The sequence below is a fragment of the Chiloscyllium plagiosum genome, chromosome 24 (assembly GCF_004010195.1).
Source record: "Chiloscyllium plagiosum isolate BGI_BamShark_2017 chromosome 24, ASM401019v2, whole genome shotgun sequence".
Lineage (NCBI taxonomy): Eukaryota > Metazoa > Chordata > Chondrichthyes > Orectolobiformes > Hemiscylliidae > Chiloscyllium > Chiloscyllium plagiosum.
Window position 1 is genome coordinate 32,149,460 of NC_057733.1, and position 16,731 is coordinate 32,166,190.

Consider the following 16,731-nt stretch of genomic DNA (forward strand, 5'->3'; position numbering starts at 1 on the left):
AGAACTGGCTCAAAGGTAGAAGACAGAGGGTGGTGGTGGAGGGTTGTTTTTCAGACTGGAGGCCTGTGACCAGTGGAGTGCCACAAGGATCGGTGCTGGGTCCTCTACTTCTTGTCATTTACATAAATGATTTGGATGCGAGCATAAGAGGGACAATTAGTAAGTTTGCTGATGACACCAAAATTGGAGGTGTAGTGGATAGTGAAGAAGGTTACCTCAGATTACAACAGGATCTTGACCAGATGGGCCAATGGGCTGAGATGTGGCAGATGGAGTTAATTCAGATAAATGTGAGGTGCTGCATTTTGAGAAAGGAAATCTTGGCAGAACTTATACACTTAATGGTAAGTTCCTAGGGAGTGTTGCTGAACAAAGAGACTTTGGAGTGCAGATTTGTAGTTCCTTGAAAGTGGAGTCACAGGTAGATAGGATAGTGAAGAAGGAGTTTGATACACTTTCCTTTATTGGTCAGAGTATTGAGTACAGGAGTTGGGAGGTCATGTTGCGGCTGTACAGGAAATTGGTTAGGTCACTGTTGGAATATTGCGTGCAATTCTGGTCTCCTTCCTATCGGAACGATGTTGTGAAACTTGAAAGGGTTCAGGAAATATGTACAAGGATGTTGCCAGGGTTGGAGGATTTGAGCTATAGGGAGAGGCTGAACAGGCTGGGGCTGTTTTCCCTGGACTGTCGGAGGCTGAGGGGTGACCTTATGGAGGTTTACAAAATTATGAGGGGCATGGATAGGATAAATAGGCAAAGTCTTTTCCCTGGGGTCGGGGAGTCCACAGCTAGAGGGCATAGGTTTAGGATAAGAGAGGAATGATCTAAAAGAGACCTCAGGGGCAACTGTTTCATGCAGAGGGTGGTACGTGTATGGAATGAGCTGCCAGAGGAAGTGGTGGAGGCTGGTACAAATGCAACATTTAAGAAGCATTTGGATGGGTATATGAATAGGAAGTGTTTGGAGGGATATGGGCCGGGTGCTGGCAGGTGGGACTAGATTGGGTTGGGATATCTGGTCGGCATGGATGGGTTGGACTGAAGGGTCTGTTTCCACACTGTACATCTCTATGACTCTATGACTCTCGTCACCTATGGCCAGCAACATAGTAAATATCTCCACCATAGCCCCAGCAATCACTGCTCTCACCTCCCATAGCACCCTGGGATATATCTCACCAGGCCCTGGGGACTTACGCACTTGAATGCCTATTAAAACATCTAATACCTCCTCTTTAATAGTCTTAACGTTTTCCAGAACCTCACCATCCCAACTGGTATCCCCAGCTACAGTGTCTTTCTCCCGTGTGAATACAGATGAGAGATATTCAATTAAGACCTAACTCACATTCACTGGTTCTATGCACAGGTTACCCCTTTGGTCTCTAATAGGTTGCAGTCTTTCCCTGGTAATTTTCTTACTGTTAATATACTTATAAAAAAGCCTTGTGGATTTCCTTGATCCTATCTGCCAAAAATATTTCATAGCCTTCTTTGCCCTCCTCATTTCCCTTTCCAACAACCTCCTGCATGCTATACCTTTGAAGGGCCTCCCCTGTTTTTAATGCTTTATACCTGATATATGCTTCCTTCTTTTTCTTTATCAAATTCTGGGTATCCCTTGACATCTACGGTTCCATGGACTTGCTCCCCTTGCTCTTTACTCTTAGAGGAGCACACTGGCCCTGGATTCTCATTATACTACTTTTAAAAGACTCCCTCTTTCCAAATGTAGACTTACCTGCAAGTAGGTGCTCCTGTCTAAGTTTGCCAACTTTTGTCTAATGATATTGCAATCAGCCTCCATCATCCCTCCCTCCCTCCCCACCCCGTTTAGACACACCTTGTGCACTATCCTTATCCCATTCCATAACAACTTTAAAACTTAGAGTTATGGTCACTAACTCCCAAATGCTCACCCACTGAAATTTCAACCACTCAAAGGGGCTTCATTCCCTCAGATTAGGTCTAGAACTACCCCATCTTTAGTGGGAATACTTACATACTAGCACAAAAAACTCTTCTAGATGAACTTGAAAAATTACACATTGTCTAATCCTTTCACACTAAGTTAAGATCTCAGTTAATGTTAGCAAAGTTGAAGTTCCCTACAACTATAACCCTGTTTTTCTCATACCTTTCTGTGATTTGTTGATCTTTGAGAGGCCTGTATTATAGTGCCAACAAAATAATCCCCCATTTTGTTTCTAAGCTCTACCCAAATTGCGTCATTTGAAGACACTTGTAATTCATCCTCCCTCATTATTGCGATGATGGCTTCCTTTACCAATAATACAATGCTCCCAGCTCTCTTGCCAGAAACCTCTATACCCTGAAATGTTGAGCTGCCAGTCCTGTCCTTCCTTCAACTATGTTGCAGGGACTGCACCATGGTCATATTCCCACAGATCTTTCCCTAACGTTTTCTAATTCTGATTAAAATTCTTCACAATTTTCCCTGGAGCATCAGAGGTGGACAGGTGACCTTATAGAGATTAAGAAGTAGGGGAATAGATAGGATGAATAGCCTAGGTCTTAACCCAGGGTAGGGGAATCCAAAACTAGAGGGACTAGGTTTAAAGTTGGAGGGGAAAGATTTAAAAGGGACCTAAAGGGCAACTTCTTCATACAGGTCATGGTGTGTTTATGGAATGAGCTGCTAGAGGAAGTGGTGGAGGTTCATGCAATTGCAACATTTAAAAGGCATCTGGGTGGGCACATCAATAGGAAGGGTTTGCAAGTGTTGGCAAATGGGATGAGATTATTGTGGTTCTGTTCGCCAAGCTGGGAATTTGTGTTGCAGACATTTCGTCCCCTGTCTAGGTGACATCCTCAGTGCTTGGGAGCCTCCTGTGAAGCGCTTCTGTGATCTTTCCTCCGGCATTTGTAGTGGTTTGAATCTGCTGCTTCCGGTTGTCAGTTCCAGCTGTCCATTGCAGTGGTCGGTATATTGGGTCCAGATCGATGTGCTTATTGATTGAATCTGGACCCAATCTGGACCCAATATACCAACCACTGCAACAGACAGCTGGAACTGACAACCGGAAGCGGCAGATTCAAACCACTACAAATGCTGGAGGAAAGATTACAGAAGCGCTTCACAGGAGACTCCCAAGCACTGAGGATGTCACCTAGACAGGGGACGAAACGTCTGCAACACAAATTCCCAGCTCGGCGAACAGAACCACAACAACGAGCACCCGAGCTACAAATCTTCTCACAAACTTTGGGACGAGATTAATTTAGAACATCTGATCAGCATGGACTAGTTGGATCAAAGGGTCTGTTTCCGTGCTGTACATCTCGATGACTCTATGACTCTAACTAAACATCATTCGATTTCTCTCTCATCAATGTTGCCCAGCATTTTTGATATTTATGGCACTTAATGGCTGTTTGTTTTAGTATCATTCCCACCTGTTACTCATGAGCCTATCCCCAAGCACATTTGCAGGATGGGAAGGTATTCCATGAAAAATAATAAAACCCAGAAAAGGACATGCACAGCAAAATAAATTGCTGATCTCTTACTTCTTTACCAACAATCTGATTAAAGCATTGCTGACACTGCAGCAAGCAAGCATTTCTTGCTGGGATTGTTCCTTTGTGGAATATAATCTGATCAGTAAAAATAATCATAACCCACAGATGATGGATTTTTGCCATTAGAGCTTTGAGAGATTTATCTCTCCTCTGCCATTTTAGGAGTGCGTCAATCTAATCCCACTTGTGGCACTATGCTCAGGTGTTCTCATTTGACAGCCAAGATAAACAGCAACAAAACATGTACTGGACCTTTAGAAATTCTAACATAGCTGGAATAAATTCCTGGTCCTGTCATGCAGTCTACTACATCTTCACGTACTGCATCTTAAAATAAGCACAGTAGTGGTCTTTGTAACGAATCACACAGCTGAGAAATTCAAAATTCAAAAAATCCTTGACAGCACATAAGGGGACTATAGTAATGGTAAAATGTGATTGAATACTATATAGTGTACACTATCTGCTAAATGATTGAGCAGTGTAGTAAGTCAGTGTTCAAACACATTGTGCTACAATCCAATGGGAAGGGAGTTGATTCTGGGAATTCTTCATGGACTGGTTTCCTTCAACTCAAAGTGTTATCCGGAAATACCATGGCACAAATCACATTCCCATCTCTCCTGGCACCAAAACCTTAAAAAATCCTAAAGGAAGCCTATTCTCTAAAACAACTTCAAAATGAAATTGAACTGCCTTTCAGTTCAGGAAACAACATCATCTCAGAATTAATTATAACCTTACATATTTGGATGGGTTATGAATGAATTAAAAATCTGACCTGAGACCTCTAAAATTTTTTATATGAGTTGATCTTCTGAGCTAGACATGGTTTGGTAAATCACTTCCCTGCAACTGCTGTGTAATGATTAGAACAACCTTTTGAAACAGGGGATTTATATTTTAAGTGAATGAATTATGAAGTTGAGCAAATGCAAAAAGCGTTTAACTTTTGCCAACACCAAGCTCAGAGTGGCTGAAAATACAGGGGGTTCATGATAGTACCTTTCCTGTGAATGCACTAGAAGCGTTATCTTCAATGTCAGTATGCTGGTAGGGAGTTTAAATACAGCAGATCATAGACAAGACAGGAGGTCATTCGGTTTATTGTTTTTAAGAGCAATTCAGTTATTTCCACTCCCGACACATTCCCTTGTGTATTGTTTCGCCATTAGGAACTTATCGAATTTCTTTTCAAAGGCTCCGTTGAAACTATATCCACCTCCGATCACCAGTGCATTCCAAATCCTAACTACTCACTGTGAAGCTCCCCCACCTCACCTCTGATTCTTTTTAAAATCAGGTGTGCCTTCTGTTTATTTACCTTTCATCCTTTGAAACAGTTTTTCTGCATCTACTGTGTCGAAATCGTTAATGACTTTAAAACATTATATTAAACCATAACTTTCTCTGCTATAATGAGAATAATTCCAGCTTCTCTGGTTTGTCCATGTAATTGGTTCCAAAGATATAATAGTCTAATAACATCTTCTGCAACCACTCTCAAGGCCTTAAAAATTCCTCCTGAAGGGTGATTTAGAGAATTGGACACAATGCTCCAGCTGGGGAGGTGATGGCCATGTGATATTAAACTGTTAAACTGTTAATCCATATATCCAGAAAATGTTCCACAGACCCAGTTCTAATTCCCGCCCACACAGATGGTAGAATTTAAATTCAATTAAAATCTGGAATTAAAAGTCTAACAATGGCCCTAAAGCCATTGTCAATTCTATGAGAAAAAAGAAATCTGGTTTACTAATGTCCTTTAAGGAAAGAAACTGCCATCCTTACCTGGTCTGGCCTATATGTGACTCCAGACCCACAATCTGGTTGACTTTTAACTGCTCTTTGGGCAATTAGGGATGGGCAATAAATGTGTGACCTAGCAAGTAATCCCCACTTTACAACCACCTGATGAAGGAGCAGCGCTCAGAAAGCTAGTGCTTCCAAATAAACCTGTTGGACTATAACCTGGTGTTGTTTGATTTTTAACTTTGTAAATCCCAGTCCAACACTGGCAACTCCAAATCATGAACCAAATTAGCCCTTCTAACTCTGTATTGGCAACATCGTAAAGTTAAATCATTGACAACACCCTGATAGTTCATTTTCTGAGAACTGTGGATCTGTGCGCTTACATCTGTATGTTAATGCTAAGATTTCACAAAACTAACTCAATTGAAGTAAAACAAACAAAATTTCTCTACTATGCGTGTTTCCCTTGTGCTGAAATAAAAGAGCCTAGTTCAGAGAATTCAAACAAAAACTTTGAGGTACAATTGTCTATCTTGCTAGGTCATAAAATCCTGATGGAAATATAAATCCATTAGCCTACCAAAGTAGCTCTTACAAATGGTTTTAAAAAAGAAATCACTAGGGCTACAGAAACACCTAAGTTAAGGATGTAGGTTTGCTTGCTGTGCTGGAAGGTTCATTTTCAGACATTTCGTCACTCTACTAGGTAACATTTTCAGTGAGCCTCCGGATGAAGCCCAAGTTAACCTTCGACACATGGAAAAGCCACATAATATTGACTCAAAATTCAAAACCCAAACTTATTTATACATTTTTAAATTTCATTTAATTAAGTTAGCAATGCTAAGTTTTGATATCCCTTGAACACAAAAATTTTAAAAATCACACTTTTAAAAAAAAAATTTTACTTTTCTATTCTTATGACCAAAATGAATAACCTCACATTTCCACAGTTTCTCCTCTTTCACATAACCGTTCTAGATCTCTAGATTTTTGTGTCTGCTTCACAACTGGCATTTTCACCGGCTTTGTAATGTATGCAAACCTACATATGTTACTGCTGGTCTCTTCACTAAAGTAATTAATACAGCTTTTAAATAGCTAACAGCTTGCACTGATCCCTGTAAAATTAGAAATAATCTCCTGTGGTAAATTCAAGAAGTTACATTATGTTCCTCATTGTAGTGAAGAAAAATCATATTGCGCATGGGGGAGATCTAACAGTCCTGAGATTCAATGAAGAATGATTGCAGGACTGCTTTCATATAATTAATGACACTTAGAGTTCCTGTGCATTGTGTGGCTTAATGAGTGATTTATATGGCTATTATTCATTGCAGATGAAGTAAGGGGTTTCATGTGAACCGTTATTTATGTTGCTGTGATTTTCTCTCTAGTTTCAGGCACAGCTTCTCTCCAGTCTTGTTATAGATTTGAAGATATATAGCACGTAAACAGACGCTTTGATCCAACCTGCCCATGCCTACCAGATATCCTAATCTAATCTAGTCCCATTTGCCAGCACTTGGCCCAAATCCCTCTAAACCCTTCCTATTCACATACCCGTCCAGATTCCTTTAAATGCTGTAATTGTACCAGCCTTTATCACTTCCTCTAGCAGCTCATTCCATACACACACCAATCTCTGTGTGAAAAAGTTGTCCCTTAGGTCCTTTTTAAATTTTTCCCCTCTCACCCTAAATCTTTACCCTCCAGGTCTGGACACGCCCATCCCAGGGAAACCTCATTCTCCTAAGTATTTTTCTTATATTAATCTGGCCTAGTCACTCATAGTGTTTGAAATTCTATTTTTTCCCGTTCAGTATTTCACATGCCATTATTTTCCCCACTCAGCTCCAGACGAGATACCAGCATTATCTATAGTGAAGGTGTTTATTAATATAATGGCTGAAATATCTCCTGTATTGTTTCCCCTCCTACTTTCTATCCTTAAAAACTCCCATGTGCTCTTTCCTACTTTATAAAATTCAAATATAGCCACAACACTTTTCTTTTATGTCTTTTAATATCGTATAAAATCAATTTTTCCAAGTTTCCCATTTGATCCACAGTTCTTTCAAAACACTTAAGCATTTTTTTTTAAAGACATGTTATCCTATTTGATAAATTATACTTGGAAAGGAATCACTGATTGAACTGTTATAGCCTGCAACTGTCCTTGAGATGATAAAATCTGAAATAAACATATCCTAGATTATGTACAGAACTGACACAGTTAGCTGACATTTTGAAATAAAACATGTGAATTGATCTCCTTTGAGGGTATTTCAGAACCTCTTATGCAGCAACTTCCAGGCACCAGTTGTAATCTTCTGAAAAGTTCTTTCAAAACATGTTCATGTAAAAGTATTTGGAAACACCTGACCTGCTCATCAACTTTGTGAGCGATGATTGTGGCTCCTTCCTCTACTTCCGTCTCATTGATGGGCCGAATCCGTAGGGCCACCTGTACAAGGCAAAAGGAGAAACAAACATTGGTGAAAATGCAGAACAAGTGAGATTCCAGCACCCTCTACAAATCATAAGTATGAGACAGACAGGAATATTATTATAGATTCCAGTGAATGAAGACACATCGATTGGAACTGGACAATACATCAGTATTTGTAAGTAACAAAGCTTGATTTATTTCCACAATCTGCAGTAGTGTATTTGCATCAAAAATCCTAGCAATCGGTCTGCTGTTACCTTGCATCCTTACCATTAATACATATTTTAACAATAAAAAGAACTCCTTTTTGAATCTACTGTGCCCACAATAGTGGGCATATACTTTGGGTGCCACCAGTAACAGGAATTGTGGACACTAACAAATAGATAGGTGAGTTTTAATATTTTTGGCTGGAGTCTTGCCAGCCCCATTTGTTTACTACCTTCAGCTTGTGTTACTATGTGGAACACACAGGAGCGACTCTAATATATTCTGAAATTGTTTCTGTTGCAGGTGACTAGCATTCATAATACTTTCCATCACAGCTACATGCAACCTCCTGGAGAACCCACAATGTGATATTTTTCCTGGATAAACGAATGCTATCATGATAGCCTATTTCTTCTTGGAAGGTATCCCAATGCTTTTATATGGGCAACCAACCAAGAAAAACCCAACACTGAGCCAATTCTCTGACTCAGGTAGCACTCCACACCTCTCAGGCTAGACCAAGAGTTGAGAGTTAATTTTAATTAGAAGTATGACTTTGCATATTTGACCAAACAGTGTACATTTAAAATAGGTCCCAAAGAGCATTTCAGAGAAACACAAGTGTCAGCAGAACAGTACTTCAACCACTATTTATTTTCTTTAACTTTCCATATTAAACAGGTTCTTAAACTGAACAGAGACACGAGATAGCTACTGTTTGAAGGAGAGGTGATCCCTTTTGTTCGTGAGACTGTCAGATCGAGTTTGCATGGCCACTACCTTTAGTTTGTGAAGGCTAATATATTTCTGATTGTTGGAGCGATCAAATGAGTACCATGCCAAATGAAACTCTAATAGGCTTCCTTTCATGAACTGGCCAGATAAGTGAATCAGTCCATCAGGATTGCTATTCTCATCCTAGCCAGCTGAATAGCAAAATAAGTAATACTCTGATTATCAGATTGTTGAGAAAGATTTGATTGTTCTTCAACAGAAACCTGTCTTCACCTCACAGAAAGCCACACCACAGGGATAATTCTGGCAGGCTCTGTTACTGGTGCAGAGACTTAGTGGATGCCAGTCTCGGCCAGAGATAGCACAATACTATTAACCTTTTCATTTAACCAACCACATCTGCTGCTAGCAAGATTCCCTGAAGAAGCAAAAGCTCAGAATAACACTCCAACAATTCTCCACAATGCCCATCCTCTGGTGTATCTGTCAGTTTGAGCAACGCAGTAACTGGAGTTACTGGCTCCATGGGTTTGAGCCGTTTAATTACATACTCAATTAAATGGTTCTGATGCAGAACAAAAATTTTGCCAATTGCTTTTGAGACCATTTAGAGTGTAAGACAATAACCACATTGCAATCTACTTGTTATACTTAATTCCCTTTGTGTAAATGTAATTCCTATAAATAAATTGAACCACTAATTTTAACCCGAATGACACACCTGAAATTCTGTACGCTATGATCCTGGCAGGTGTACCAATGTTGCTCTCCAGCACAGACTCCCTTCAGAAGGAGAGATCAGTTGGAGAGCTGAGCATTTGCACAAGGAATGCAAATATTAAGGTGTTTTGCTCAGATCCCCGTGACACTCTTCAGGCTTTGGTTGGCTCCCAAGCAAGTGCAGTTGAGTAGAACTATATGAAAAACTCTCTAAATTTTCAGTTTTCAAATATTATCATCCAAAAGCCTCAATTAATGGTCCACACAGGAGCATAAAATGTATCATGGCCATTGGGGAATTTAAATGTAGCTAGGGAGAAACACAAATGGCTCATTGATGCCCTTTAGGAAAGGCAGCCTGTAGTCCTTACCTGGTTTGACCTAAATATGCTCCAAATCTGGAGGAAAGTGATTAACTCTTCACTGTCATCTGGTATGGCTTAGCAAGCCAGTTAACAAAAGAAAGAATAACATTTAGATGGGTCCTCCAGCATCAACTAAGGCATTGAATTTGAGCTTGACAATGTCCAGGCAGCCCTGTCAAATCCACATGACTAACATCTGGAGATTTATGCCAAAATTGGTACAGCCATCTCTTAGATGAGACAAGCAACATCTACACAAGTGAGGCTTACACAGTCATACATTTCAGTCAACATCCATGACTTCTCAATCACCAACTCTGAAGATGTTGGTGATTGAGATGTGCTGCTGGCAGGTAGTGTTCCATTAGCATACAGTTAGGATGGAATGGCGCTTGTAGTGCTTTGCATTGACTCTGGACCCCATGAAGTCAAATGACATCAAATTAAACATAAGCATGGAAACCTCCAGCTGATTATAGCTGATGAATAATGCTTCTCCAATGGTAGAAGTACTGAAGGTAGCAAGGGCACTGAATGTACTCTGGTTAGAAGATTTCAATGGCCATGATCAAGACTGGCTCAGTAGCACTGTTGGTTTAAGTTGGCCATGTTCTGAACAATACAGTTGCAGACTGGACTAAGGGCAGGTAGTCTATGGGAAAATACACATGAACTTCTAATATTGCAGTAGTTGTACTATCTTTGCTATTAGGAAGGGAATTCCAGTATTTTGGCTAATCAGCAGCGAAGAAATGATGATGCAGTGTTATTTTAGGATTGTCCATGAATTGGAGGGGATCCTACATGGGATGGTGTTCTCATGCATCCTTGGTCTTGTAGAATCTAGAGGTCATGGACTTGTGAATTGTGTAGAAGGAGCCTTGGTGAGTTGCCACAATGCATGTTGCAAACAGTACTCTCGACTCCCATGATATTAATTTGGATGGTCCAACTGGTCAACTGAAACTCTCAGAATGTTATAGGGGCAGTTTCAATAAAGTTAATGCTGCTGAATGTCAAGGGTCAATGGTTAGATGCTCTCACTGCAGATGGCCATTGCCTGGCCCTTATATAAAGCAAATATTACTTGCCACTTATCAACTGAAGCCTGCAAGATGGCACAGACTACTTCAGTATCCGAAGATTTGTAAATAGATGTGCTTGTGAATGGTTAGATGCTCTCACTGCAGATGGCCATTGCCTGGCCCTTATATAAAGCAAATATTACTTGCCACTTATCAACTGAAGCCTGCAAGATGGCACAGACTACTTCAGTATCCGAAGATTTGTAAATAGATGTGCTTGTGAATGAGTTATCATTCTGGTCCAGCTACCTGCTTACAATAGATATAAAAAGTACAAGGATAGATTAACTAAAATCCTTCTCTCAACCAAATCACTACATACGAATTGGTTGTCTCAGCTTCTGTTTGAAGGATTTAACAGTGCAGAAGGTCTGCAATGTTTTTCTACATAACAGTGGCTACACTCAAAAAATAATTCATTGCATGTGAAGTGCTTTGAGACATTTTGTGAATGTGATAAGATGCTACTTAAAGAAAAGCTCTCAATAATTTCGGCCTTGGCAATACTCTTCGGAACAATAGTTTTAGCACTCAACAGCTTCTAAAGTACTGGTATGTGCCATTCAGCAGCTCAAGCCTGTTCTGCCATTTCATTCAATCACAGCTGATCTGTATCAGAAACTCCATTTACCTACCTTTGTTCCACATCCCTTGATACTCATCCATTAGAAGTCTATCAAATTATGTTTCAAAAACTATAGTTGACCCAGCATCCACAGATGTTACTGAGAGGATGATCTGGCTTCCATTATGTGTAAAACTCTTTTCCAATTACATTCCAGAAAGGCCTAACTCTAACTTTAAGATGACACTATCTTATTTTAGAAAGAAAGTACCTTATCAAATCTCATCTATCATTTTAAAAGTTCAATCAGGTCATCCCCAAACTATCTAAGCTAAATGAAGATTTTCCTGATGAAGGGCTTATGCCTGCAACATTGATTCTCCTGCTCCTCGAATGCTGCCTGACCTGCTGCGCTTTTCCAGCGCCATACTTTTCAACCCTTAAATGAAGTATAGGTCAAGTTATTGCACCATATCCTCAACCCTTAACTGTTTAAGTGAAGGAGAATAAAATTTTCTGAGTTTTCCTTCATAATGTGTCTTGTTAGCAAATGTGCATGTTCAGTGAGTACACGATCAGAGAAGGTTGCAATTGGCTTCAGCATCTTTGGAAGAGAAATTGAACATAAAGTGAAAAATGAGAAAAAGTTTGTTGACCTTTATGAAATGTTTGAGCCTGGCGAAACTTCAGGGATTATCAAACATAAAAGTAGGGACATTTTACTGCTGTTGTACTGGGCCTTGGTGAGACCACAACTGAAGCTCTACATACAGTTTTAGTCTTCCTTGTTGAAAAGATATATATTTTAAAGGCAGTTCAGAGAAGGTTAATTCCACTCATCCCTGGAATAAATGGTGTATCTTATGAAGAAAGATTGACAGTTTGAGCCTATATCTAATGGAATTCAGAGGAGTGAAAGGAAATTTTATTGAAACACACAAGATGTTGAGGCAACTTGCTAGGGTGGATACCAGGACAATGTTTCCCCTTGGGGAGACTAGAACCAGGAAACACAGTTTAAGAATGAGGTCTCTCTTTTATGATGGGAGTGAGGATTACTTCTATCTCTGCAGAATGCAGTGGAAACAAGGTCACTGAAATTATTCAAGGCACAGCTAGACTGATTTTTGATGGAAAAGGGAGTTAAGGGATATCAGGGACAAGCAGGAAGGTCGAATTGAGGCTACGACCAGATCTTATTGAATGTACAGCAGCTTGAAGGGCTGAATGGTCTACACCAGTTCCTAAGTCCTATGTTCCTAAGTCCTATATTCTTAAGTTAATTGCAATTAGGAAAATTCACCAGATTCACCTCTATTTTCACCTGTATTTAAATGCAATAATTCAGATTTGTAATTGAAATACTCCCAATTGATGGGGTGAAGCAATCCCACAGTGTATGGATTGGATAAGTGATGCAGTCTTGTTCCAAACAGCCTTGAATGGTTGTGGTCCATTAAACAAATAACAACAGGTAGCTCAAGAATACCCCCATCCTCAATGATCAGGGAGCTCAGCACATCAGTGCAAAAGGCAAGGCTGATGCATTTGCAACCATCTTCAGCCAGAAATGCCAAGTGGATGATACAAACATATGAATTAGGAGCAGGAGTAGGCCATCCAGCCTCTTGGGATTTAATAAGATCAATGTTGATCTGATTATTTTGCATTCCCACTTATTCCTGTTGATAGATTAAGAATTAACCTACCCTTGCCTTAAAAAAAATTTAAGGAACGCTCTCAGTCTCTTCCTGACCTCCCCAGCATAACAGAAGCAAGTCTTCAGCCATTTAATTCACTTCATATGATATCAAGAAACAGCTGAAGGCACTGGACATATGCAAAGGCTGCGGGCACTGACAACATTCCAACATTGAAGACTTGTGCTACAAAACTTGCCAAGCCCTGGCCAAGATGTTCCAGCACAGTTACAGCATTAGCATCTACTACTCAATGAATTGGAAAATTGGTCAGTCTACAAAAAGCGGGTTAAAAAAAAATCTCTTCAATTAGTGCCTCATCAGTAAATGAAGGAAGGGGTTACGAAATGTCTATCAAGTAGGGACTAGGTCAGATTGTGATATCTGGTCGGTACAAACAAGTTGGACCGAAAGGTCTGTTTCCATGCAGTATGACTATTTATTTAATAATAACCTGCTCAAGGATGCTCCATGTAATTGTACCAAGGCCCCTTAGCCCCTGATAAACATGTACAATAGAGCTGAAATTGAAAGATGAGGTTAGAGTGATTGCCCTTGACATCAAGGCAGCATTTGACCAAATATGGCATCAAGCAGCCCAAGGAAAACTGGAATCAAGGGGAATCAAGAGGAAAATTCACATTGGTTGGAGTCATACCTGGTGCATCGGAAAATGTCTGTGATTATTAACTCCCGGTTATCTCAGCTTCAGGACATCACTGTAGGAGTTATTCAGGGTAGTGCCCTATGCATGACAATCTTCAACTACTTGATCAATGATATTCTTTCCATCACAAAGACATGGATAGGGATTGTCTCTGACTGCACAATATTTAGCACCATTCATGACTCCTCAGATACTGACACAGCCCATGCCCATCCAGCAAAACCTGGGCAACATTCAGGTACCACTGACAAGTGGTACGTAACAATTACACCACATAAGTGCCAAGCAAAGAACATTACCAACAGGAGAGAATCCAATCATCTCCCCTTGACATTACCATTGCTGAATCCTCACTATCAACATCCTAGGGTTACCATTGACCAGACACTGAACTGAACCAGTCGCATAAAACACTGTGGCTACAAGAACAGACCAGATGCTATTTATTGTGAACTCACCTCCTGATTCCACAAAGCCTGCATATCATCTGCAAGGCACAACTTAGCTTTAGATTAGATTCCCGACAGTATGGAAACACGCCCTTTGGCCCAACAAGTCCACAACGACCCTCCGAAGCATAACCCACCCAAACCCATTCCCAACCATATATTTACCCCTGACTAACGCACCTAACACTATGGGTAATTTAGCACGGCCAACTCACCTGGCAAGCACATCTTTGGATTGTGGGAGGAAACTGGAGCACCCGGAGGGAACCCACACTGATGTGGGGAGAATGTGCAAACTCCACACAGTCACCCAATGCGGGAATTGAACCAGGGTCCCTGGTTCTGTGAGGCAGTGATAACCACTGAGCCACCGTGCCACCCGTGGTTTACAGGGGCAAATATAGGGTAGGGGAATGAACCTGGGTGGGTTACTCTTTGAACGGTCAATGTGGACTTGTTGGGCCCAAGGGCCTGTTTCCATATTGTAGGGAATCTAATCTAAATCTAATCTAATCTTCAACATTCACTTCCTCCAACAATAACATATAGGACTGCAATGCAACCCATTTACAAGGTGCTTTTCAGCAATTCACCAAGGCTCTTTTGAGTGCATCACCCAAGTCTCTGATATGTATCACCTGGAAGAACGGCTGCAAATACTTGGGAACACCACCACCTGTAAAGTCCTCTCAAACCACACACCATCCTGGCTGATGTTGCTGATCTCTCATTGTCACTGGGTCCCAAGCCTGAAACTTGCCTAAGAACACATCTGCGTGTCCATACATCATAGGGACTGTAGTGATTCAAGAAGGCAGATCATTTTTACCCTCTCAATGGCAATTAAGAATATATAATCAATACTCCCTTTCCATAAATACTATCAAGAATGTATCAGGTAGACGGCAGCAGTTTTCTAACATGGCATTTGGATGGCTTTGGAAAATGAACTTAAAATATTGAATATTTTACACAACCTGATACCCACAGGACATCTGATTCACAACTCTGGACAAACAGGTTTTACAAATTAACGTTCTTTTGCGATGGTAACACTGAGCAGAAGTGAAATTTAACAACCAGTCCCATTTTCAAAAGCACCTGTTAAGTGCATCCCATGAAACTCAAGTATTGATACAGAATTCCAGAGGGCAAGGTGCAGTTACGCTATTGTACTTCCAAAGATCCAGCCACTTTCTGTTTTTAATCCTGCAGAATTATTAAACATGGTAAATGCAAGAAAGAAAATTCATTAAATGTTACCATGGATGTGGACACTTGGCGCGGATGTTTAAACGCTAATTCTACCCAGGGAATACGGTTTATGTTCAAACAGATTATTCGCTTTCCAAAATGTCATTGGGGGGGGGGGGGGGGGGCTAGAAAGGAACTTACAGTCAATTGTTGGTCTTTAGATTCTCCTCCGTCCTTCATGATTCTTGGCAGTAGGTCGGATTGTACAGTACCTGCTGCTGATACATGGCGCTGGGTCACAGGAACACAGTCAAGAGCACAGGCTCTTTTAAAACAAACCTCACATCCTCATTGCTTTCACCTTGCTCACGTACAGCCCTTAATACACAGCAGAATTCAAATACACAACTTTATCACCAGTATACCCAAGTGCGGATTTTCTGGTTCGGACTAGTGCGCAATCTTGCAGCTTTATATATAATTATTGTTCCTCTGGAAGCTGTTGTTGGTTATTTGACCTTTTCTTCACATACACAAAAAAAATAAACGTTTTAGCTTCTCAAATGGAAGCGATGCTACTCCCAATCCCTGGTCTTAGCAGCCTCCTTCTCCCTGCCGATCCTTGGGCTGTGTGTGGATCTGATCTCTCTCTCTCTCTCCTGGAGACTGAAAGACTTTCAAGCCTGGTTCCTGCGCTCAAGAAATCCGAGCTGACAGAGTGGGGTTGGCTGGATGGGAGCTCACGGGGGCCGCCTGTCGGTGACCCACACACAGAGCATTCAGATCCCCTTGTACAGAGCCCTTACCCTTCCCTCCCTCAGTCACCAACACATTGTCATCTCATGACCCACCCACCTCCACTACCAAAAGGAGAATGAAACTGAGTGAGAAACAAACTAGTCTTCGTTTGTGAACATTCTTATTTGAAGAAAACACTATCCAGAAACTTCTGCCACAGGTTCTGCTCTACCTTCAGAAACAAAATTCGCTTTCCAAGCACAATTTAACCCCATTGTCCCCAGTATCTCCAGGTTTGTAGATTACAAACACAGTCCTTTCAGTCCATTCCGCGATTGGTTCTTGCTCACATTTTCAACTGGCAAGTAACAATTACAGCCTTGGTTTACAAGGAGGATGTTTGGCACGTCACGTCCCTGCCAAATCTCTGGGCCATGATGCGGAGGTGTTGGTGTTGGACTGGGGTGGACAAGGTCACAAGTCACATGACACCAGGTTATCGTCCAACAGGTTTATTTGAAATCACAAACTTTCTGACCGCTGCTCC

General features: G+C 40.9%; 1 protein-coding gene across 4 annotated transcripts in view; it reads right to left on the minus strand.

The window, feature by feature from the left end:
- The window catches only part of kif19 (kinesin family member 19), a 230,757-nt gene extending 214,646 nt beyond the window's left edge, over positions 1-16,111 (minus strand). For all 4 annotated transcript variants that reach the window (XM_043714732.1, XM_043714731.1, XM_043714729.1 and 1 more), the window contains exons 1-2: positions 15,648-16,111; positions 7,691-7,771 (exon numbers count right to left, since the gene is read on the minus strand). In XM_043714732.1, the coding sequence (XP_043570667.1) occupies positions 7,691-7,771; positions 15,648-15,686 (120 nt within the window). In that variant the 5' untranslated portion in view covers positions 15,687-16,111. The remainder of the gene's footprint in view (positions 1-7,690; positions 7,772-15,647) is intronic.
- Between the last annotated feature and the right edge of the window lie 620 nt (positions 16,112-16,731).